At 45.3% G+C, this 26,518-nt stretch overlaps 1 protein-coding gene and 1 pseudogene across 1 annotated transcript in view; both read left to right on the top strand.

The window, feature by feature from the left end:
* Positions 1-1,727: 1,727 nt before the first annotated feature.
* LOC129387986 (uncharacterized) lies at positions 1,728-16,216 on the top strand (annotated as a pseudogene).
* A 148-nt stretch (positions 16,217-16,364) lies between these two features.
* Positions 16,365-26,518, top strand: part of LOC126546312 (uncharacterized) — a 62,799-nt gene continuing 52,645 nt past the window's right edge. The window contains exons 1-2 of the mRNA XM_072287588.1: positions 16,365-16,395; positions 25,257-25,365. Of these exons, the coding sequence (XP_072143689.1) occupies positions 16,365-16,395; positions 25,257-25,365 (140 nt within the window). The remainder of the gene's footprint in view (positions 16,396-25,256; positions 25,366-26,518) is intronic.

Raw genomic sequence — 26,518 nt, forward strand, 5'->3', positions numbered from 1 at the left:
ATCGCTTAGCCACTTGCAACATGTTTGTCCACGCGTACGCGAATACATTTTGTTCTGCTCTGTAAATAATAAGAAAAGCTTTATCTAATTAAGTTGTCTGATCTGAGCTGGCGACAACAATGACGCTGTCGGAACCAATCGCCGGGGTTGAGGTTGCAAACAGTCATGCTGCGCGGACATACACGCCTATTCCCGATGCGAAGCTTTTGCATAACGTGTGCACGGCTGTAGCAAACTTATAAACCTATCGAAGACTAGAATACAAGGGGTAAAAGCAAACATCAGGCGCTGCTACATTCGTTGCTTTGAGCTCGTAAGCCTGCACACGATAAGATAGCAATGCACACGGAACGGATAAATGAAATGTATACTTGTACTGCCTCTGCAGCTTTAATCAAAGTTGTGCGTCGTCTACTCGCTCACTGTTCACTGTGGTTGTCTAAATAGCGGCTGTCTGAGCCGTGCCTGCCGCGCCGCCGTGGCCATTTAAACAAGTTCGTAAACGCCCATCAGAAGGCACTCAATGGCGGGGGCTGTCACATGGTCAAATATGGTGACGCCCATCGGTATGGTGCTGTAAAAGGCTTGCAGCAAATTAGCGCGCACTGAAAGTGATGCTTGAAGAACGCGGCCTTGAGCTGCAGTAGTGAAAAACAATGCCGTGCATCGTTCATCAATCTACTTTTTCTTCTCCTCAGTGACGGCTTGCTCATATGCTGAAATGCAACCACACATTAAGACTTGTTTGGACAAATGGATCAAGCCGGAAAATTTCGCGAAGCTCAAAGAGACCAATGACGCGGAAGGCTTGATCTCTGCATGCAGGTGAGTAACATAATTAACTTGATGTACGCCAACCTCCAGCTTTCGACCTAACCATGCGACAGAAGTGCAAAAATTGTACACGTTCCCGTATGTACATCTTTGAGAGTTGTCTCGTGAATAAATAAGTCCTTACACTTATAATTTATCAATTACTTCACGATTTCCCGGTGTAAGTTCATAACGCAAATTTAAACTAAGCCATTGCCCTAGTTAATGCCCCTGCAAATATCGTTCTGATCGGCAAGCGCAACATAAGTATAATACGATTTGTAGATGTCTTCGAACCAACACATTATTCGGCATATCCGCCGTTAACGTGCTACGCGTCGTTAAATGATGCCTTTAGGGAAATGCCAAGCGTCCTTTGTATTGTATAGATGCGCGAATGGGCCATATCTTCATGTGTTTTGTTAGTTTTAACTATGGCTCTCTTAAACAGCTACCTGCTTTGGAAGAATAGTAGCATCCTTATCTAGCTGCCAGCCAAAAGAGAGAAACACGGTGAAGGAGAAGTCTAAGTACATACTTCTTGGGGGAATTTGGCAAAATGGCTGAACGTGAGATATTGTTTGTCTTCAGCATTGTAATATGCGCCGTAAAATTTTCATAAATGAATTTTGAGCAAGTATTATTTACTTTATCTAAATAGCAGCTGTTTTGAATGTGCAATAGATGCATTTAAGGTTCCATTACAGATTTTGCGAGGACAAAATATACTAAACACTATACAGTCTTATAAAAAAGCGCCCTGCATTAAACTCTCGGTCGTATGCTGTCTATTTGATGATTTGACAGATGATTCTACTCAGTCATGTTTTGCTTTGCTTAGGTCGTACAGGGAATATGAACGTTGTGTACTTGACGAAGGAGAGAAGTTATGCCCCTTAGAAGGCAATCTCAACATGTCCGCAATCAACGAAGCGTCAGGGAATCTCTTCTGGGAGCACAAGTGGGTTTGTCAAGGAAATAGTAAGTGAGGTTTCTTCTCATGTTGCTTAAAATTTCGGCCCGTGCAATTCTCTGACAACGACGCGTGATACATTGTGTCCGATTAAAGCGAGATGCTCTGAAAAAAGAACATTCAATTTCACAGAAAACGGCTCTTCCCCAGTGGGCCCTGATACTGCAGCTTGTTCGAAGGAGACTCTCTCTCGAGATACTCAGGAATGCTTTGGCATCTTGAAGTATCAACTGATTCCCTTCGTGAGACTGAAAACTCATCGACGTTTTGCGTGCCAGTAAGCCGACTTCTCTTTATTAGGCTTGTCTTCATAGATGATTATCTCTTTTTCTTTTCATGACACGAGCTTTTTCCTTGAACATGCAGAGGTCTTGAAGCATACAAGACTTGCCTGGATTCCGTATTTGAAGACTGCACTAATGCGTCCTTTGTGAAACTATACGACAACACCAGCGAAATTTCTTGGTACGTCAAGCAGTACGAAACTGTTTGCACTCAGGAACATGGTCAGTATTCCCAATATTCGACAGCGCTGCGAATTGATCACTTTGTTGATCGTTACTTACGCTGTGTGCACGGCCCTAACGGTATTTGTTATTGCAGAGGCCACTTGTAACCTAACTTCGGGAAGCTTTGACATTTGCCTCGGTATTGTCACAGCAATTATTAAACCGAATGCTTACCCAAATGCCGTCAGCACCGAGATGTCCGAAGCTTGCAAGTAAGCCATGCTGCATGGTTTCGTGGATTCAATAATCGAAAGGAGAGAGCTCATCACTTAACTTATTGGGTTCGTTTTTTTTTCCGACAGAGGTGTTGAATACTATGGAAAGTGCGTTCAAGACGTTATAAAAGACAAGTGCAGTGAAAAGGAAGTTTTACCGAGTTCTAGATCACTTCTACACTTTACGATTGATATACCTGCTAAGTACAATTGGACGTGCAAGTTTTCACAAGCACCAGGTAGGTAATGCGGTCATTGGGCAGTACTGTGGAAGGAAATACCTGCTGCTCATCTTGTTTTTTTTTTTCCTCTCAGATACTTGCGATACGAAACGCCTCAGCAAGCATTTTTCACAGTGTAAAGGATTTCTTCGTTATTTGGGAAAGCATCTTGAGAAGAAAAACGGAACTAATGATCGAGCAACTACGTGCAGGTATAACTGGTTCGGCAGCAACAATCTATTTCATTCTTTCAATGGGAGGAATCGTTGAAGCTGAACTGCCCGTTTTTTTTTCCTCTGTTTTGGTCAGTGCTCTATGCGTGAAAATGTCTCAAATATGCATGCGATACTAAGTTGTTGTCCTATACTATTTGTGCGAGAGAGAGAAATAATTGTTAGTAAGTGGGATCCTTAGTGCTGCATTTGGGCAGGGTGAATGCACCACGTGAGCGAGTATCTGCATTCTCTAATGATCAAGAGTGGTCGAACAAGACGTGTCTCTGGAACCAACGATTAAGGGGACTTGTATTCGTCAAGGCAACAACTCAATAATAACCACAACCACAACAACAGTTGCCCGGACGAAAACAAGTCCCCTTAATTTGTGGCTCCAGAGACGTCTCTTGCTCGACCAGGGTTGATAATTTCAAGTCACCATGTTCACCATGTTCATGTGAACTACTAATCACATGAAGATGGTGACTCGTGTTGTTCAGTCTTGTCCGTGTCTTTTCTTGCGCTCTTTCGGTTTTACTATTTTACTATACGTATACTACTGTATCGTTTGCATGCCATAATCTCACACAAACGATACTATCACACGCCATCTCTTGCGTAAGAAACCACTTGTAAAAAATCGGGCATCAGTTTGACTTTAACGAATTATACTGATTTTGCTCTTCTTCAGATACCTGCATTATTACACAACCTGCATCAACCAAGAATTCACAGAGACCTGCGGCAAAACACCGAAAACTCTTTCCATGCCAGAGATGATTGAAGTTGGAGAAAAGTACAAATTTTATGAGGAAGTGTGCAAAGTAGATGCCCCTGAAGGTGTGTACATTGCTTGAGAACTTCTTGATCCGACTTTGTGCCAGGAGAGAGCAAGCACAAATGGGCACACAGATAAAACATCAGTTAATTAAACCATGTTTGTTTGCGCTGCAATCTCACGGAGTTCTGCAATGTTTATGTAAACACAATGTAAGCTGCCCTGATTAATTCTGCTCATATCTTCTACAGTAAAGACGTGTACGAAGACAGCCGTGGAGGGAATGTTAAATGAATGCAAAGGAATTATGACAACAATTGTGGTGCCTGCGTCTGCGGATAAGTTGGACGTGAGAAGCCTGAAAGAAGCCTGCAAGTAAGCGATGCGCTCTTTATGCTGCTGTTCTCCCGAGTCGCTTTAAATTAAAAAAACACCACCTTTAATCTACTTTTAAGGTATCTTCGATACTACCAAGAATGCGTATCCAGCCAAAGTGCTCTGATGTGCTCAGAGGAAGGGCCATCTGTAACTGACGCCATAAAGCAATCGGCTGCTGAGTATTACAGCGCGTACAACTGGACTTGTGATGCCACAAAAGGTGCGTTTACCTGCTGCGAGGCCTTTCTAGTCGCTATCTTAAGTGATCCTGCTTATTTCTTCTCCATTTAGATCTTCCATCCTGCTCCAAAGAAACGTTTCAAGAAAAGGCGAAGACATGCTTCGAGGCATATATCACAAAGATTGTAATTCCACACGCGAGAGCGTCCTTAGTTTCAAACTACACCAGCTTGAAGATCGCCTGCACGTGAGTTATTTTTAGCTTACGCAGCACAGACGATTTAAATGAGTTCTTCGCAGACGACAACTTCTGTAGCAGTCATCCCTCGAGCAGCCTTTGTGCTTTCAGTACTGTTAAATACATCGCAGAGGTACACCATGATGCTCCGTTAGCCATTATCGCTTTTTCAGATTATATTAATAATACATAAACATGTGTGTGTGTGTGTGTGTGTGTGTGTGTGTGTGTGTGTGTGTGTGTGTGTGTGTGTGTGTGTGTGTGTGTGTGTGTGTGTGTGTGTGTGTGTGTGTGTGTGTGTGTGTGCGCGCGCGCGCACCTCGAGTTCACTAAACTATATTACGCAGTGCCGCTACTCTTCAATTATTTTTCAAAACCTACTACAGCTTCGCTTGCGAACTTAGCACTGCTCGAAACTTAGCCAAAATTTATGGTTTATTCAACTGGGTTATAGTCGAAAAGCAGTTCTTATGGTACACATGTCGTGACTTATTTCATGTTGCTGTTCGCCATTTTTTACCAATGATTCATGCCTCTACTCGTACCTCGCAAAATATGCAAATATGCGCCGCCTGTTAAAGAAGGCGTCAATATCGATGCAGTGGAGTGTTAGAACATGTATTCGGCATTCAAATATTTTCCTTGAACTTCATACTTCGATTGTAATGCTAACTGAGGAATTGCCACCCCTGCATAAATGCGTACTATTTAAAGGATACGCGAACATTGCAGGAAGATTATTTCTTGCTTACCATCTTCGAATAACCTTTTCAGGGCTGTTCATGAGTATCAAGACTGTGTTCTGACAAAACTGGTAGCAACGTGCCCGGAGGAATACAAGAGGAACGATAGACTTCTGGAAATTTTCACTGATGGAGTCTACGGCATGTACAACTGGACTTGCGCGCTCCGAAGTAAGTTCAGCTGAAAATACGCGGCAACGGCAGCACGATACCATTGTCACGAAGCTAGCCATATGTATGGTAATGCAATAATCAGCTCATTGAGAGGGACCTAAGCTTTTGAACCTAATTTGGGACACCCTACACTCGTCAGAAACACTTCCTAAATTCGCTAAACTTCTCACCTTGTCAACCAGGCAGCTGTGCGCTTAGGTGTAGTTCAGGAGCCTCTCTCTTTGAGCGCTACACACGTCGCCGCCCAGCAGGGACTTTGATAGCTTTAATAATGCGCATGCAGAAACGTAAAGAGTGTTCCACTCGAGTGTGGCCAAACTTGAAGCAATAAGGACGTTTTAGCCGCTACCGTGACCACCTCTGGCATGTCGGAGCGGCTAGCGCGGTATAGATTCACTGCTCAGAACATGTTGAGATGGCAGCTGGGGCAGGTGTTAACGCGAGTGGTTAAGCTAAAGGTTTGACGCTAGGTTAAAAGGTACTGATTAATTAAGGGATTCATTTTTCAGAAGCAGTGCGGGTTATCGGAAGCACTCTTTATCACTGTAACTATGTTTTGTAGTTATCGGAATAATTATTAATCTGAAATAGTCAATTATTAGAAAGTCGCGTCACACACAAATTTGCTATACCAGAAAAAAAAGAAATAGAAAATAAATAAAGGGTTAGCTTTTCGAGGTGCTTCGTACAAAACTGTGTTCATTGCGCGTTTGGCCAGATTAGAAGCACATGCACATTCAACATTCTTAAGGCTTACGTAGTTTCTCGAGCCTCGCGGGACAACCTCCAACAGTTTTAGCAGCGTGTTTTGTGTTTTAACGAGCGTAACACCGTGTTAAGACAAGCCGTTGAAGCCTGCAGTGGAGCCGAGGCAAGTGGGCCGCTTTTGCTATTTCTTTAGGTAACTGTGCCGCATCTGCCAAGCTTAGTAAACATCTTACTTATTCTGTAATAAATGCAACAATAACAAATAATTACAGCGGATATCCTGTTCTCCACAAGTGCCCTGGCAGCCATCTATTTAGAAGCGTTATATGTCCAGTTGTGTATATGCTCTGTATATAATAAGGCATGCTACTGCGTATAAATTCTGATAGTCGTTTTTCTTAGACCTAAGTTGGTACATTTAGGAAGAAAGTGTTGTTTTCTATTTCTCTCTAAGATAAGTATTGGTGCCTGAATCTGAGCTTTTTTTTAGCACTAAAAATAACCGATAAATTTGAACATTTAGCTATGAGTGAGAGAGAACTTTTTTTACGCCGTGCTGTAGCCACAAACAACACGCACGACCATTCTGCTTCCATCCTACTTTCAACTTTACATATCAAGAATGTTTGCTTATCTTGTACGTGAATGCACAAAGGCGGATTACGTTCAATTACATGGCAAGGCGCACCTCTTCTTGCGTGAGGCAATATTTTGTTTATTTTGTATTTACATATTAATTTTTTTTTAATTGCAGTCCTACTTGGGTGTAACATGCTGCTTTGGGCTCGAACAAATTTCTTGTCTCCACAACCAGAGTAACAGGTTGCTCACCTTTTGATTCCTACAATCTGTTGAAATGCAACAGTGCATGGTCGTGAACGATCCATATACTGCGCCTCTCCTCACCGGTGGCTCCCACCGCATGATTTATCAGCATCAAAGAAAATTCAACTTACATTGCGCGAGCGGGAAGTATATCCCTGAGAAAATGCGATCCGTGGTTGCAGGACCTTATTTTTAACTCTGTGTGCAATGCAATGAGAGCTTTCCGCATACCGGATTGGCAGAAGTGGAAAGAGAGTAAAGATATAGCAGGAATGCATACTCTGTTTTACGGACCAGCAGAGGCCCTTGCGCAGCCCACTCTATCCCCTTCTGTCTAGTCGGATTGCATTCTGGAATTAAAAAAGAAATAGATCAAGAGAAAAAGCAGACACTTTCAGATAAGGCATCGACAGCGACGACTGTTGGAGAAAAAAAAAAGAGAGCGGCTCTAGATACGCTGCAGCTTGGTCTATTGCTAACCTGCAAAGGCAAGCCTGCTGCTTATCGTATGAAAATCTGATGAGTAGCAGGGGCACTGTGCGGGCTTCTGCAGTAGGGCACATTGATAGGCGAGTGTGTGAGAAGAGGGATGGGTAGAGTCGGTTTTTTGCACCGGTGCCATCTTGGAATCCTGTGGTGTCGACTATATGTCGAGCATTTCTCACACAGCAAAGCTCTTTTTTTCCCTTTGTTAATGAGGCTTTCGGACATTTTAACTATGAGAAAGAGAATTAACATCGCATTAATCATATAATTATTTCTTGAAACTTCAAATCCCTATTCAGTATTACTTATTCAGTGCTCAGTTTCCAAGGAAGCCGTCAAACACCCGCTAGGGAATAAGTGTTATGACATTCTTTAGGGTTGTTCCTTGTCACTTGTGTATAATATGTGTTGCTCGGTGCTAGCTCCTTTGATTTTTCTTCTACATTGAAAGAAGAGGGCCATCATCTTTGTGTCATCGATCCTTAGCCTATGTCTGCGCAATATGCTTAACTTATTCCTGTAAGAATATTGTTGTTACTTTACATGACCAGCTGATGTCTAAAATCAACACATGCTCACGAGGACTCAGCGGTGTCTTTGGCGTTGTGATACTCTCCCGTATATATAAAGTATATATAAAGGTTCAAGTGAGCGCGAGACAGCAAAGTGTATAACTAGGCACCGAAGGATGATTCTATACACAGGCATGATGAATGCTGTTAGATCATGACAATGACCCTCGCAGTTTGCAACCGCAAAATAGCAGACGCTGCAGAAATAAACCACCCGGGCGAATGGCTGCGAGCCTATATTTTTAGCAGCCTGCAGTGGCGACTGCGTTGCATAACGTAGGAATGTGGGGTTCGGCAATCGACTCGCGCGTGGCCCTAGTGCAGTTGTCTTTATTCACATGCTGTTGGGAAGAAAGCTTGCACTTTTCGAAATAATGTGCACGTTATTAAATATGTGGAAGAATAATATTTATTTTGTTCTTTTTTCATTCCATACTATACTTAGGTCCGCAGTGCACAGAGCAAGAGTTGCAGCAGCAGTTTCAGCAATGTCATAAAATTGTTGATGCGTACGTCGTGCCGAACATTCAAAATGTTTCGGATTCCGGACAGCTCAGGACCGCGTGCACGTAAGCAGCCTTGTCCCTGGCATCCAGTGTGCTTCTATTCTCTAATGCGCCTTAGCAGAGGCAAGTTACGCCTCTTGCTGGAGCACGAGAGAATTTCTACATGTTCCAGCAATAACGCTCCTTACGTTGATGTTATATGTTTGCAGGTTAAGCCACTTGGTATATAGGTATAGACTGGTAGTAAGTGTGTGAAATGTAAGAATATCACGAACATTTCACTCAGCCTCGGCGACAGCTTTCGGAACTTGAGGAATCTAATCAACCGTTTATTGCAAAGCAAACACGTTAGTATCCTGCAAGCAGCATTGTGGGCTAACCGTCACAGGTACTTCGCTCGGTACCGGCGCTCAGATCGCTGCGGCCTCCATGAACACCTATTCACGGCGACAACACAGCTTTGTCAACAAGCCTCACTCGACCACCATTTCGGATTTGGCACCGTGCCTCAAGCGGGGCAGTACCGGGAACACAACTGCGCGCTGCTTGGTATCATGGGTGGTGCAACCATTGGTTGATGCACAAATTTGTTTGTATATTTAGTACTACTCATCTCGTTTGGGAGCACGTAATGTGTGCCTATATACTACAACCGTCAACTCTCGACAAACGTGTGCAACGGAGTAAGGCCACGATTTAAAGACAATAAATAAAAAAAGTTTGCAGTCAATCAAGCCCTTGCGCAGAACTCGAAGGAGGAAGATATGTAGTAATGTTTTCATCGCAACTTGACGGTCATTATGACCATAACTAAATATACGTTGAACCCAGTTAGGATATATGCAACATTGGGGATGGCGAGTCCGCGCTTTGATGAGTCGTTTTCTATACTCTGTTCACTGCCAGTTGTATTTAAAACGTATTGGTTATATTGGCTAATGAAAGTGGCGCTGGTCATGATAACAGTGCCTCGCCATAATTTTCGTGTTAAATGGCACGGCGTCCGCCTTTTGATTGGTTCTGAAACGACACTGTGCTCTTAGATGGCTGTTGTAACCCTGCCTCTGCTATTGTATGATACGCCACATGCTGGACCAGGGAACGCTATAAAGTCTGATTCGAAAGCTGTATCGTATTGAAGGAAAGACATATCCGTTGTTTAAAGGGCTTATCGATTTCCACACTCTTCACTTATAACTATTGTTAAACATTCAAATTCCTTCAAGCTGGAAATGAAGTTGTTGCTGCTCGAGGCGGCGTTTGGGCCAGGAATCCATCAAACCCATTGATGCGTACGTCCGATAGTAGGAATGGAGGAAAAAGGGTTTATTTTACATTAGTTACACTGGCTCCAGATACAGAGACCCACTCTATGCAGGTGCACATAAAACGTCTAAGTTCTCATCAGGATACTTCAGCACCTGCTCTCACTGCACCTCCAATCACAATCTTCGAATCGGTCGCAATATTCCGCTCATGCTATCGCACCGTTCCGCCATGTTGCTAAATCTCCCCGCTTATTTAGCAAGCACGTAGAAATCTGGCAATCCGAGGTCGAAGCCGTCCCCACGGTGGCATTCGACGTTGGCCCTTTTCACAATTAGTTCAGGTTGTCAGTTGCAGGACGAGGGTCTTTTGTTGGCCCGTCAACTGTCGGCGTCAAAGCTGCGTTGACTTCTGGATAGGCGCCGATGAATGGGTGGGGTTGCCTCGTGGTAAACGTATAATTAATGCGCTTGGCCGTGTTGAGACGTAACAAGGTACAGCTCATTAAATGCGCTAGGCATTACAAGGTCAATGTCAAGGTCTTACCGTAGCATGTATGTACCGTGTAGACGCTCATATTATTGGTTTAAAATTGAATTAGTTTTTTAATGGTATGTCACTGCGCCAAACGGTCTTCTTATAGGGCGCTGTCTTTCAGTGCGTCGTGTTGTTTGCCTGCCTCCATCCAACCGACCGACGAGCGAAACGTTTCATGCCCTGCAAATTAAATAGTCACGATTGGAATGTCATTACCACCGATGCACACAAAAACGTTTCCCATTGCGCGTTTTAAATAACTGTACGTTCTTTGTTTTTCCAGGTACACAAGAAAATACCAAGACTGTTTGGTCCATACCTTGTCTAACCTCTGCAAGGACAATGATACCTTATCTGTGACATCTCTGAACGAGCTTACCCAGAATAAATTTGGCATGTATAATTGGACATGCGAAATAAAAGGTGCGTGCTTCTTCAGGCATAAAATTATTTGCCACAACGCTTCCCCTATAATAAACATTTTCGCGAACTTTTTCTTTTCAGCCGTTTCTTGCATGGAAGATTTCATTTCGGCGCAGATATCAAACTGCACAGCTGTGCTTTCCACTTTCGTTTTACCTTACGCGAAGAAAGGAGCAACGTGGAGCCAGCTGAAGACGGCGTGTAAGGGTCACCAGGATTATCAGTCTTGTGTGCTGCAGCAAGGTTTCCGGTACTGCGAAGACGGCATGAATGACGCGAAACTTCTCCAAACTGTAACAAATGGCTCGTTTGCGGCGTACTCGTGGACATGCGAAACACAAGGTGGGTCATTTCTGATCCCATAAGTTGAACGCAGGCTACTGAAAGAGATTCTCTATTTTAGGGAAAGTCTGTCGAGAAGAGTACTTGGAGAACTGTTCGACTATTATAACCACGGTTGTGTCGCCGAACATTAAGGAACCCCTCGAACTTTTCAAGCTTCGCCAAGCATGCAAGTACGGACGCTCATTTTACAAAAAATGCAACGCTTAAGTATACCTTTACTGCAAAGATGTAATTGCGTCTACTTCTACAACGTGAATTCTTTGTTTACTTTTTGCTTTGGCACATATCGAAAGACGCGTGATGTGTGTGTTCACCTATAGACATTATTAGCCGTGACAGTTCAGCAGCGACATTGCTGTGACATAGTCTTTGGCTAGTGCGATTGTCCTAGACTGCCTATCTCGTGATGTTTCACCGACGCTTGTTGTCAAAAAGTAAAACTGCGTCGGGTGGTTGCTTGCAGAGTCGCGGCTCATTGTCATAGGAAATGAGAGCCCTATCACACAAGCTGTAGAAGATATCCTGTGTCCGCCATCAGCTGATGCACTTGAGGATGAGAGGCAGATGAAATATAAAAATTATTTAAAAGAAATTCTTTGTCGGCGCATGGTACGTTGGAATTCGAGTGTATTGCTATGCAGCCATATATAGTCAGTCATTTGGTAGACACTATTCCATGGAAACCACAATTTCTGGGAAGAAAGTGCGATCAAAATTTCGTTCTGCTACTCCTTTGCAAGAAACGTGAAGAAATGCGCTCTTCCGAGTGGGATTGAAAACTCGCCGAACGAGCAAGTTAGTGCTAAAGCATGACATCGTGTCTATTACCCGTGTCTATCCCCCGCGCACACACTCTGTACGCGTTTGTAATAAGTGCACATGTGTTGCTTCAATGCGTTCTTTCATGTATTGTTGCAAGCTATCAATCTTCACAATAGGAACAGTGCATATTAATTTATGAACACACCTTTCGTTCACGAGAAGAGACTTTGGTATGATTTCGTTAAATAGCGCATACCAACGGATGAGAAAGAGCTATTGGCAGGATGTTCTAGCTCACACTGTTTGCTTCATGTCTGATTGATTTGAATCCATAACTAATATTTGAATACCAATAAATTGAGCTAATACCAATTTCAGCTGATCAAGTAGAACGAGATGGGGCAAGGTAGACCGCATTGACTTTCTGCCACAAAGTTCACTTTCTGTTCGGTCAGTTGGCTAGTCCATGCGAGAGCTCCTAATTTTGCTACAGATAAATTTTCGCGAGGCGGTAGGTTTACGTTCGTGGACGATTTCGCTATTTCAGTATTTATTTGTTCATAAAAAATGAAAAATCGTTTTTTAGTGTGTTCGATTTCTTGCGATTCATGTGTGTCCTCGCAAACGCTTTAATACTGTTTGTAACGCGTGTTGATCCCGGAGGCATTGTAATGAAAGGCGTTTTTGTATGCGTATGGTATAGATTTACAACTGTACATCTAACGGCAGTGATCTTCAAAGTAGGAGGATGAGGGGGAGGCGGTAACCGTGGTTCCCTCTCATTGGTCCATCATGTCAGTAACGTTTGGTCCGGCGAAGTTTGCATCGATCATATAAAGTTTATGCAGTTTAACTGATGGTAAGACGGCATTCCCTGGATTTGTTATAATGCTCGTATGATATTTATCCTGAGGGATCTTCGTGAGGTGGTACTTGTATAGCTGAGGCGCGTTATCGCTAGGGACTATCGTTATCGCTAGCCACAAAGAATATGGTTCACGCCCCCCCGCCCCCCCATCTTCCGCCACCCAAAAGTTTGACATGAATAATAAGAATAACGGCGGCAGGGGGGGGGGGGGGGCGGTGCCACTGCTTAAGTTCTCAGTGCAGGAATAAATTATTAACGCCTTCTTTATCAAAACCGCAGTGTTATTTCTTTAAAACCGAGTTTACCGGCGCATCTCAGAGACTTAGGCGAGTAAGCCGCGTTTAGCGAGCCTATTTTCCATAGCGGAAATTGGCACGTTGAAATGCAAAGTGTAACGGCAGAACTATCTTTCAATTTAACATTTTCAGGGGCGTACATGCATATCAAACGTGTGTCAATGAAATGAACACCGCATGTCCGATTGAAGGCATATACTCACAAAGCAATATGTCAGAAATCACGCAAGAGGTATTTAATTCTTACAACTGGACTTGCAACTATGAAGGTAAGTTCAGGATCGTATCCCTGCCTGTAGCAAAGGGCTGGAAATATCTAATTTTTCCTCGTGTTAAAGGGTGATTAGCTTTTGCGGTTTAATTTCGGATACCTTTAATCACTCTGGATGAATTTAACCTTCCGGTTTTCTGAGATATATGGTCCTTGCTTTGGGCAAGTCGCATCGAGTGTGTAAGGACAGCCTTAATTGCGGCTCTCGCAATATCCGCAAGGACTGCCATTATAAACGAGCTGTCAACATTTTTCTTTTTTTAAAGTTAAGCCTGTCTTACCCTTTCATACGTTTAATCCTCATTGCTATGGTTCATGTCATGCGAACGAGTTCTTGTTGCCACTCTATGTAAGAGGGTTCTAGGTGGAGTTCAGTATGACACTACTGTAACCCTTCAAAATTCCAGGGTGCACAAACCAAACGCTGAAGTTTGCCTTGAGCAAATGTGACTCGCTGCTGGAAACAGGAGTGAAGCCCTACGCTCTTAACGGTTCCGCTGACGTTAAGCTCGACAAAGCGTGCAAGTGAGCGAACATAAATTAATCAGTCGCTAGATAAGACTAATCATGTTGTTATTAAATCTAAATTGTTCTGTTATTTGTGTTCTAGAGGATTGCACAAATACGAAGACTGCGTTATCGAGGTCCACAACGGCTTCTGTCCGAACAAGTCACTCAGCGAGCTTAAACTGCTGAGCGATGCAGCAAGAGTCGTGGAGATGTACAACTGGACTTGCATAACTGGATGTAAGTATTGAAGCCACAAACACAACACACACACACGCATGCACACACACACGCACACACATACATACACAGATACACACACACAAACGCGAGCGAGCGCGCAATAAAAGAATGGTCGTTTCGTTTGTCGTTGTGAACTTGACACGTGAATATTGTTTTTGCTTCCAGCTGGCAACTGCACGAATGCAAATTTAGAAAAGAACATTCACGAGTGCACCCAGGCCCTTGAAGTTGACGTTATTCCTCATCTGGACAGAATATCCAATGTCCAAGTGGCGGAAATATTGTGCAAGTAAGCTTCCAATATGTTTTTTGCGCCGTGTGTGCCCAGATTCCGGTGCATCCCTGCTGTGGCTATATGCCTCAGATTGCTGCCATTTCTTTTCTATTTTTTTCTTTTTTGAGCACCTGTTCCTTTCTCTTTTTTCTAACCTCTGCAGGCATGTACGTGAATATCAGATATGCATCTTACAAGGTAGCAAATCTTTATGCCCCACTGTAAGTGCTCCTGACGTAACAAACCTGAATGAATTAACGTCCGGGATGTACACAAAATACGAGTGGCTGTGCACGTTTTCTCGTAAGTGTGCGGTGCCATTTTTATTTGCAAATTTATTCGTGCTTTCTTTTTGCTCCTGCGTTGTGCTGCAATTCTCTGAGGAAAATTTGTCAACTGTTTTCAGCGAAAGCCTGCAATACCAGTGCGTTTGAGAGCGTTTTGTCTCAGTGTGCAAAAATAGTAACCGACGTTGTCATTCCAAACGTGGAAATGACCAAGGACACTGAGAAGCTTAAAGAAGCATGCAGGTACGAAAGTTCTTGTTACTTATGCAATGTTCTTTTTGAAAGAAATCTCATGGCCATGCCAAGAATTTATCTTTATATTATTACTTTTTTCTGGCTTCATCAAGTTATTCAAAAGAGGATAACGCGAACAAAGGCGTGCATGTTGATTAAAAGTGAGCGTAAGGCCAAATCTGGTGCTTTCTTTTATTCAACACCGTATCTTGTAATGATTATTTTCTTTTTCTTATTCTTTTTACCCTTTGGCTATGGCTCGAAACATGGTCTCTTATGGGGAAAATATCTTTAGGTAGAACTTGCGGCAGGCATCTCTTCCCAACATCTACTCTAGTCTCTCTCTCTCTATTTTTCTTGCTGCTGTAGAGTACTTACATTTTCGCTGACTAACCGCTTGAAGAAAAGTTCTCTGTTAATGTGTTAACATGGATTTTCTTTATGGATGAGCGGCGCAATAGGCTATCCTCCCTCAGCTGGTACAGTACCCAGACTTGTTGACAGTTACGATATCCAGCTTTTGCCAAATGTTCATGTGTAACAGATTCTGACAACTTCAATGGATAAACTGTCTTATGGCTTCTGGAGCGTGGCTTTTAATTATTGCCTGGATTTTGCAGTAATTAATAGAAAGCCTGCCAAGTTATCCCTCTTCAAAGCAAAGTCTCCGTCACAGAAGTTCAATTTCGGACACTTCTGTAAAGCACACATATCTATCGAAGTTTCTGGTGCACTTAGTCCTTATTTAAATAATGAAAAGCACAGAGTGTCTATAGAGGAACTTTCCGTTCTCCATGGTAATGCTCCTTCAAGCATGTGAGAACTAAAGCAATGAATTCTATAAAAACAAAGGCACAAGCATAATATTTCAGGCTTTGTGGAAATAGCGAACCTAAATATTTTTAAATGATTTCCCCTGTTCTGAGTAATCATCCATACCAAGATAGCCACGTACACTCCTGGCGACCCATAGTTTTACGGCGGAAGCCAGATAGAAGTGTACTGTTTCTATGACTATGCGGGAGCTTTCTTTCTATTCATTCACGCTTGCTAAAGAGTCTCACTAGAATCAAACAAACGACGTAAGCATAAGCGGTTTCGTTAACTGTGCTGTGCATTGGTAATGCAGATAAAATTGTATTTCTTCTTTGTAAAGTTTCCTATAACAGGGTGTTCGTGAGGGTTAATTCAAATTAATCCCTTACCTGCCAGTGGCCACAAGAAGTTCCGAGCGTGCATCGTGGAACTTGGTCCCGGAGTGTGCCCGCACACGAACTTCAGAGACGAAGACACTGCGCAAAACCTGACTCGTGGACTCTTCAATCAATACAGCTGGACTTGCGCGGAACAAGGTAGCAAACTGGCATAACGCGCGTTTATAATACATTTTATCCAAATCGCATGTATGTTCCCACCTTGTCTTACAGGGAGAATATGCACCAAGAAAGAATCTAAGGCCGCTGTCGACGGTTGTTCCGATATTATTAGCACCAAAATACTGCAGAACATAAACCTACATGACCGACTACAGCTCCGAAATTCCTGCGAGTAAGTGACTCACCCGTTCCTAAAGGAGGGCTAAGGACAAATTCTCGCATCTACGTTATGTGCGCGGTTTGCCTAACATGTTTTTGTTTGTTTGGAGTGCAGTTTTCAGTAAGCCACTTTGTACGCAGGGGTGTTCGAGAATATGTGCGATGCGTCAGTTCTGCTCTGACGGCGAAATGTCCCACAGACTTACGCCTGGGCAGAATTTCGTTGTCTAACATAACCAGTGAAGTGGAAACTCGATACAGCTGGACATGTTCTGTAAAAAGTGAGTCGTTGTAATATTCGTACTGTATGCGGCCGAAAAGAGGTCCAGACAAAACTTCCTCACCTGCTCTGTAGTTCCCTGATTTCGCAATATATGGCGTTTTGTAAAATTCAAACTTCCTGCGTGCCCACTTAACACTATCTGCTTAAAAACTCTGCTTGGCCGGGATAATGCCAACAATTCTATTCCGATTATTGCTATTTTTCGCGGTTCGTCTGTGGTCTGAGTGGCATTCCGACCACGTTATCACCAGCATCGGCCGGCCGTGAACGGTGTTTAATAAAAGAATATAATCGAGCAAAAGGAATCCTTGCATTACACTTTCCTTGTTATTGGCGGAGGTGTTGCCACCGGTTTATGAGTACGTGGTTTTTCATAAGTGTGCTAATTTCCCCACTGGTGCTTTTTTATAGGGCCGGTCAACTGAGATTTTCGGAAGATAATACAACAATCAATATTTCCCTTTTGTTCTTCTCTTTCATGACTTGATTGATTATATAGCTTCTGCTGTGTACTTTTGCTTACTTTGTTGACGAAAATGTTTACAAAATAAGGCAAGTTTGATGCGAAACCAGTAACACTTTCGAACAACAATATACATTTAGCTTCTTTGGTGTCATATTCTTTATTCATGTCTGGGCCCCTTACAGTTACTTTAAACGCGTAGACATTTGCATTTTCTGCCTTGTTGACGCGTTGTTTCACATTTACAGATAGTTACAGCAAAATTAAATTTTACTGTCGTTACAGTTTATATAGCAATAATTTCTTTGCCACAAAATTAAAAGAAATGTTTTTAATGAACCTAAGACTGTAAAGAATGTTATCGCGTTGCTGTTCCCAAAATATTCAAGAAAGTTAAGGACTGGTCACTCACGAATATTATCCTGCATGTTCTCCGATATATCATATATTCATGGGATAACGTGCACAATTATATTAGCATAACCGCATTTTTTTTTTTCAGCTATGAATTGCACCCCAGAAAATGCAGAGAATGTAGTAGCTGCTTGCGGTCACATATTGGAGGACACAGTCATACCCGCCACGCATGTCTCTGTGTTTGACATGAAGCTCCCAGTGGCTTGCAGTGAGTTCAGACGTTATCAGGACTGTATAGTCACCGAAGGTAAAAAGATATGTCCTCACGACGACATGGAAGATGCCAACGTCTTAGTTGACATCACGGGAGGGAATTTTAACAAGTACAACTGGACCTGTACAACGGACCGTGAGTTTCTTTTTCTCTTTAATTCATTATATTCTCTTTTCCGCGTAGGGCTCCATGACGCAACAATGTGTTTTTCCAACAGTTTCGAACTGCTCTGTTGCTAACTTCAACGATATTTTGAACAAATGCCAGAAGTTGCTGGAGCAAAAAGTTCTTCCAAATATACGGCTTCCGACATCCAAAGAGGTTATGGACATAGCATGCGTGTAAGGACGCGCAGCTTTTCGAGCCTCCCCTCTTGTTTAATTTTAGAGCTGTCAATGTACGATAAGTTATTTCCTTCGTCTTTCAGGTACGTGACAAAATATCAAGACTGCATGGCTAGAAAATCGTATGAGATCTGTCCCGTTGAAAAGGCGATCACTCGAGAGTGGCTACAAAATGCGACAGCCGGCTCATACAGCAAGCATTTCTGGGTGTGCGAGCCTCAAAGTAAGAAAACATCTTGCCAGCATGGCGACCTCACGAGCATCATTTGAGCGCTCTTTTGCACATTTTCACATTTCCAGAAGTCTCGTGCACTGTGGAAAAACTGAGCGAGGTTATCGAAAGCTGCGAAGATCATATTCAATCCTACGTGATCCCTTACACCTCCAACTACACCGACAAAAAGGCTCTAAAGTTTGCTTGCCAGTGAGTAAATGCGCCGTCATTTCGGTTACTGTCACGCGTCATTTTGGACATGGCGATAAGTAGTGCCTTAGATAGTTTTGTTGAATGCACAGCTGTAATGGCAGTTTATTCGCTAATATCGGCAGCTAATTGATAATTGGCCGTTTATAACGAAGAAAGCGTTTTAAAAAAATTACGGCAGAAACCCTCCTCGATGATTATCTAAGTCAATGCGAAGCATTTCTTCCCCACACGTGGCGCAAAACTCGAACGACCTCTCGTCCTCCCGGGGAAACTCTGGCTCGAGGACCGCCACATGCGCGGGCCGCGACACCCTCCGGCGACGTATACGATCGGATTCAGAGGCGGTCGCAGACGCCACACGTCCCACCAAATTCGTCTTCGACGAAGTGCTCTTGAAAGGACGGCCACTGCGTCTCGCAAGTGGCGGTCTCGGCGGCCGTTCGGTTTCAAGCACGGAGAGGCCAGCGTGGAGCAAGGAGTGTTAGGATTGGGGGCTCAATCCCATCGCTCGTAATCAGTTGTCAAGATTGGAGTCGGGCATGAATTAGAAGGTAGCTGGCCCATGCCGTCGTCCAACTTATCCATGCTGAGGACGTTGATGAAGGGAAGGACTGTTTCTCATCGAGAACGAGGAATATGGGTTTATTTACAGTATCTACATCAGTCTAGCATGACTGCTTGAAAAAATCCATCAGTCTAACATGACTGCTTGAGAAAGTGCCCTGAGCCGCCGCACAACAGCGGTTTATAAGCACTCAGTCCCCCCCTCGATCCCAGGGGGACGGAAACGTTCGTCCAGTCATCGTAAACAAGTCGCCTCTCTGCAGGACGGTTTACACACACACACACTCACACACACACTTCCTTGCGCGAGGTTCACGGTCCGGAGCCGACGTCAGACGGACTTCGTAGAACTCGGGGCTTGTGTCAGGAAAGGTGCCTTTTATTCCTCGAGCTGACCCCTGCAGCGCGGCCGGGTGCCCATTGTCTTGCGTCTTGGACGGCGCGTGGGAAGGGGCCTTCGTAGATGTTCCCGCGGCAACTCCCCCGCTCATAGCAGAACAGGTCGGCGTTGGTGGGTTCGGTAACAATAGTTGGTCCGCCGAACGCCTAGAGCTAGAGGCTAGAGCGTATCGGTGGCGTTCCAGAGAGAGAGAGAGAGAGAGAGAAACAACTTCATGTAGTCGCCTGCAGAACGACACCATGACTAAATGGCGCCGTGACGCGGGCCCTGAAGTCTTCTCAGCGGGTGGTCTCTACTCAACTCCAGCGCGTGTTACTCCCGCGGTCGGTCGCCCTGAGGGGCAATGTTCCGTCGGTTTCGCTCGGCCTTTGTCTGTCAAGAGCCGCCGAGACCTGCTGGACGGCCCAGGTTTGGCTTTCGTGGTCGTACCATTCCGCCGCAGCCGCGAGTCGCGGCGGAATCGTTGTACTTGTCGAAGCTTCATAGGGAAACTTGGTGCAATCCCACACGATGTGCGTCAGGGTGGCCCTCTCCCGCTGGCACACGCGGCACACATCACTCGCATATAATTTCGGGTATAGATGAGTCATTAACACTGGGGTGGGTAAAGAACCAGTTTGCAATTGTCTGAACAGCACCGCCTCCGCTCGGCTCAGCCCCGGGTGCGGGGGTGGGAAAGTCATTCGAGCCAGGCGGTGGAACTGTGTAAGTTCGTTGAACGTCGTCATGCGGTCCTTGGCACTACACCACGTTGGACGGTCGGTTGCAGCGGCGCGGTTGGTTAGCGCTCGCGCCACTGCGTGTGCCGTCTCGTTGTGGTTATTGTGCTTCTCGGACGCATCGTAGCCCGCGTGCGCCGGGAACCACTTGATTCTAACATACCGATTCTCTCGTTGCAGGTCAGCCGAGCACAGAACGCGCACAGCCTCACCACACACTTTGCCCTTTGCATAATTCCGCACTGCACTTCGCGAATCGCACAACACCGTCTGGCACCCGGGGTCGGCAATGGCCAGGGCAATGACCACCTCCTCCGCCTGACACGCCTCGCGGACCCGTAAGCTCGCCGCTGCCCTCGTCGCGCCGGACGACGCCTCGATGACGGTAGCTACGAACGCCGCGCAGTCTCCCTGGTATTCTGCCGCATCCACGAACCTTGCGTGCTCGTCCTTGGCGTGAAAGTCGATGAGGGCCTTGGCCTTCGCCGCTCTTCTCTCCTTGTTATACTCCGGGTTCATGTTTTTCGGGATGAGGTCCACCCGAATCCGGCGCCGGGTTCCGTCCGGGACAGAAACGTCGCTACTCGCCGTTTTCGCTCCGGGCGTGAAGCCCAAGTATTGAAGTATACGCCTGCTTCGGTCATAGCGAGCCGCTCCAGCTGGGCGGTCCGTTGCGCTTCCGCAATTTCCTCGAGGGTATTGTGTACCCCCAGGCTCAGGAGCTTGTTGGTGTTCGTACACTCGAATAGTCCGAGCGCCGCCTTGTAAGCTCGGCGTATCAGGGCGTTGATTTTATTCCTTTCACATTGCATCCAGTTGTGAAAAGCTGCAGCGTAGGTGACGTGGCTGATTACGAAGGAGTGCACAAGCCGAATCAAGCTTTCCTCCTTCATCCCGGCCTTGCGGTTGGCGACCCGTCTGATGAGACGTATTGCGTTGGTAATCTTGGCTGTAAGGCGGGAAATGGTCTCGCCGTTGCCCCGTCGCTTGTCTATAATCATGCCGAGCACCCGGATTTTGTCGACCTCCGGGATCACGTGGCCGTTCCTCGTCACGATCTTGATGGCCTCGTAATCCCTCGCTTCGCTCTTGTTACGTCTGACGTACTTCGGTGGTAACACCAGCAGTTCTGACTTGCTCGGTGAGTAGATCAAACCGGAACCGTTCAGCTGGTCTTCGATCGCGTCGACGGCTTCTTGCAGCGTGCTCTCAATGTGACCATCGCTGCCTCCCGGAACCCACAGCGTGATGTCATCGGCGTAGATGGTGTGCCGGACGCCCTCGACGCGAGAGAGTCGCTTGGCCACCCCGATCATAACGAGGTTGAATAACAACGACGAGATGACCGAGCCCTGGGGGGTCCCGACACTGCCGAGCCTCTTCTCTTGGAGCCGTAGATCGCCGGCGCAGAGCTCGGTAGTCCGCCCCGTCAGAAAGTCCTTGATGTAATTGTACGTTCTTGCGCCCATGTTGAGTCTGGACACCTGGGCTAGGATCGCAGAGTGCTTCACCTTGTCGAAGGCGCTCTGCAGGTCCAGCCCCAGAATGGCCTTGTTGTCTTTCGTTAGGGTGTCATCGTCAATGATATCTTTCTTCAACAGAATCATCGCGTCTTGGGTGCCGAGGGAACGCCGAAACCCGATGATCGTGGTGGGGTATAGTCCCGACTCCTCCAGGTAGTCCTGCCACCTACACCTGAGGACGTGCTCCAACACCTTGCCCACGCAGGACGTGAGCGAGACGGGCCGGAGGTTGTCCGTGTTCGGCGGCTTGCCTGGTTTGGGGATGAGGATGGTCTTGGCAGTCTTCCACTGCTGGGGCAGTGACCCCGCACTCCAGCACTTGTTGTAGTAACCGGTGAGGTTTTCGATGGCCAAATCGCTGAGGTTCTTGAGCGCTCTGTTCGAGATGTGATCCGGGCCGGCCGCCGACTTGCTGTTTAGTTCGTGCAGGGCCGCTCGCACCTCCTCGACGCTGATGTCGTGGTCAAGCTTCTCGTTGGCTTGACCGCCGTACTCGGGATGCCTTTCCGTGGGTGTAACCGGAAGGTACTTGCTGTTTATGTTTATGTGGCGTTCCAAGAAAAGTTGACGCCCGCTGTCGCAACCGGCTGGCAAAACTTTTACGTCAGCGGGCCGTTCTTAACAGGAGCGAATAGCGGCCAGCGAACGACCGCGTGGGGGTGCGCGCACATCGGCGACAAACTGTGACCTTGCACGGCCTCGCGTTTGACCTTGGCTCCAATTAGGCTAAGAAATGCTTCGCATTTTAATAACATTGATTCTTTTACTCTCATTTGTCGACGCCATTTACAACATTGCTTTCTCTATATGGGAGATTCAGACACCTACTGCATATGTAAGGCATCATAGAGGCTACGATGCAGGTTAAAGCTATTAAGCTCTCGAGCGGACCTGCGAATGGCTCTTCTATTTTTTTTTTTATATTAAGATCGCTGACCTCGTGCCATATATTACAGGGGAAACAAAAAGTATCAAGACTGCGTGATATACCATGGAAATACACTTTGCCCGAACGTTGTATTCGACATTGATCTATTAAACAAAATGACGAAAAACATGTTCACCAAGTATAACTGGACTTGCCAGGAGAACGGTAAGATAGCTACCATCATGGTTAGACGCCACTTCTATTTTCATTCTTCTTGTCTTTCAGGGACAGGGTGTTCTTTCCAACTGATGTCCTCTGTCCTTGAAAAATGTTCGTCGATAGTTTCCTCGGAAGTAATTCCTCTGGTTGACGAGTCTTCCCAGGAAATGCTGTCTGCTGCATGCAAGTAAGTGTACTCCGTTACCTTACTCTGTCTTGTTTTGTTTAAATTATAGGGTTTTACGTGCCTAAACCGCAATGTGATTATGAGGCAAGCCGTAGTGGGGGACTCCGGAAATTTGGACTACCTGGGGTTCTTTAACGTGCACCTAAATCTACGTACACGGGTGTTTTCGCATTTTACCCCGATCGAAATGCGGCTGTCGTGGTCGGGATTCGATCCTGCGACCTCGTGCTTAGCAGCCCAACACCATAGTCACTAAGCAACCACGGCGGGTGTCTTGTTTTGTTAAAGTTAGTATTAATACGTGCAAGAAAAAATTTCTCGTGGTGCTTATGATACCGTTTCTTTTTCTTTCATTTTTTTTCTTTTTGCGCAGAGGTGTCCGCCGTTACCAAGAGTGCGCAATTAAAGCGGTTCGTTCGGTATGCTTTCAAGATTCTTTACTAGCAGAGGTGAATCTAGACAACGTCACAGAAGGACTTTATAGCGAGTACAACTGGACCTGCGAAGGCCGTAAGTGCTTTCGTTTTCTCTGTTTTCATGTGTTGTCAGAGTGTGTTTTCACGATGAGGGTGGAGGCACAAATGAGTCGTGACGTTCAAATTTCTTATCTCGAAATTAAAGATGGCTGTTTAGTTCGTATCTGAAAGTGCATACTGTATCCACTTTTATTCTCAAAAAAAGTACGATTTTTTTTATATAATGAAGCTGCCACACAGCAGCCACTGGTGGGTTCAGAGGGTGGGGGGGGGGGGGGAGTCCCTAAGAGCTCGTCATAACCCCCGCCCCCCCTCGAGAAGTCGATGCATTCTTTACCTGTTGCGGCGTGTAGTACATTCATGTCCACGTTTATTGGTCGTAATCAGCACCGTTTTTCACAATCACAAAATTTGACCATAAATACATCTGCCACTTAAACTTTGTCGTAAAGTACATCTGCCACTTAAACTTTGTCGTCTTTATAACGACCGTACTTCGTTATGCGCCATCCCAATCGGAAGAAACAGTAGCTCATCTATGTTGCTGCTATGGCTCGGATGAGCCCCGTGACCTCGTGGGTAGAGCGCCGGATATCCTTGCCTCACTCAGTGGTGAAATTCTTTTGCCCTATGGTCGGTCATGCACCGTTGGTGGTGATATCGGCGACACGTTGTAGTGAAAACGCTACTGATAAAGATTAGTGCCATCTATAAGCATTTTGTGCTCTGCGAACGCACCTTCAATATGAAAACGCGCCACACAAAAATTTGTTTCATTCTTGTTCCGTACTGTCCTTTGCTATTCTTTTGTAACGAAGACGCACGTGTCATATGACGACAGATTAATCACCAGTGATCTTTGCACCTGCTGAAACATAAATTTTTCTTTCTTTAGTGAAGCCTGTGGTTGAGGTGTCCCCTAAATGTGACGCAAGATTTCTCTATCAACGAGCAAAGGAGTGTCTTGGGTTTATTAAGGTCAAAGTTCAACCATTCACAAAAGATAATACACTCGTCGCCTTTCTTAAGACGGCTTGCAAGTAAGTTTGCCTTTGTCTTTTCTGACGTAGTGCGAAGTGTTGAATGTGTCCGGACTGTCTCTTGGCTAGGAATAACAACCTATTCAAGCAGTGTATCAACTCCAAGATACCGGCATCATGCCTGAAGTATGACAAACTCATGGAATCAGACGGACTCAAACAGTTAATTAACGTATACGAAGATTACAGATGGACATGCAAGCTGGGAATCACATCAGGTTAGTCCACTCAGTTATGAAAGTAAAAGTCTCCCTGCTACGAAGCTCCTTTCTCGTTTTCACGTTAGGTTCAGCCTGCAACGCCAAGATAGGGAAAAGTCTGGTAGAATGTGCTGGCATCATTGACGTCTTGGTGGCCAAAGATGTGTCAGTTTTTCATTCGTCCGTGGAGGTTGCAGAGACGTGTCGGTGAGTGCCTTAGCTCCGCGCACGTCGTTATTGGAACGCGAGAACTGGTAAATATTGTACATTACATTTATATTCACAGGCTCTTGAAAAGCTACGAAACCTGCATGATGCACTCAATTAAAGGCCTCTGTGGAGATGGAATTGTCTTCACACAGAACTCTGAAGTCCTGAAGTATATGATAGAATACTACAACAAATATTCGTGGGCATGCGTTAGTACACCAGAAAACAGTAAGCAAACCTTTGACAAAAACACAAAGACATGACTCTGTATAGTGCGCTCTTTTGTTGCTTAAATGAACATTTCATTTTAGCACTTTCAGGCTGCACTACCGAAATTCTGACAGAGAAACTGAAGGAATGTCGAGGATTCATCGACTTCGTTGTCAAACCGAATGCGGCCTTATCATTTTCAATGCAGGATTCATGTCTGTAAGTGACAATTATTTTTCACTCCTCTAGCCTTACTTCATGAGGCTTTATTGCATATATACTGTTCATTGTGGCATCTGTGTGGCGTGACAAATGCCGTCTTTCTACAACACTGGTCTGGTATATGAAGCTCGTTAACACTGTTTTATTCATCATTATTTTATCTTTTACACTTTCTTTCTCGGCCCCATCAAAGCATGTGAATGCAAGTAAACGCTTTCCCCTGTGACGTAAAATTAAGAAATCGTAAGTTAGACGGGACCTGAACCACTTTCTATCGAAGTGGAAAAATGAATTTAACGATAAAATAGGCTATTTCAGAAACACTTTGCCGCAAAAGTACTTCAATGCGTTCAGCAGAATCGGAGTTATTGGCAATCAAACACCCCCTTCGCAGTGCTTCCGCTCTTTCTTCAATGCCTTGTACTACGAAGGCTACGGCGGAGCCAGGTGGGCCCACAACGCTCCACCTACTGAACTTCACCGTAGCACACAGTTCAAATTTGATTTTGGATGTTCACGTAGACGCCACTATTTCCGATTTTGGCGCCTACGTCGCGCCAAGCGCTATTGTTCCCAGCAAGCCCTGAGTGCGCTCAGTCAGCAGACTCGTCGCGGCACCCCGCGGCGGCCGCGGTGTCTACGCTACGCTGCAGACCACAGCCACATTAAGCTATAATCGTATGCGCAGCGTGTGCTTTGTGCACGACAGGGCTTGAGTGCTTGCGCGCGCTCATATGCTACAGTCTGGCCGTGCTACGTGGTGCGAACCGGCTTTGTCCTGCACCAGCTTGACCGACGGATAGCAGCCACATCTAAATTCTGCATTTTTAAGCGCTATCAATAGCTCCATGCTAAGCGAGGTCTGCCAAGGCGTCCAACCAGGAGCGACCAGGAGTGAGCGCGCGCTGACAAGCGTAAATGTGGTCTAACCTTAAATTTCGCGTGGTTCGTGGCTAGTTGAGTGTTCAAAACTAGTCGAAATTAGCGAGACCGGACGGCTACGACACCGGTAAGCAGGGTGGCCAAAGTAACATTCTTACGTGGGCAGCCGCGGACGAGTGAGAGCAGACAACACGCGGCTTCTTCCGGAAGTAAGTGTTTATTATCAAGATTCGCAAGCAGATTTCCGCTTACTTCAGCCTGCTTATTA

The sequence above is a fragment of the Dermacentor andersoni genome, chromosome 1, assembly GCF_023375885.2.
Source record: "Dermacentor andersoni chromosome 1, qqDerAnde1_hic_scaffold, whole genome shotgun sequence".
Classification (NCBI taxonomy): domain Eukaryota; kingdom Metazoa; phylum Arthropoda; class Arachnida; order Ixodida; family Ixodidae; genus Dermacentor; species Dermacentor andersoni.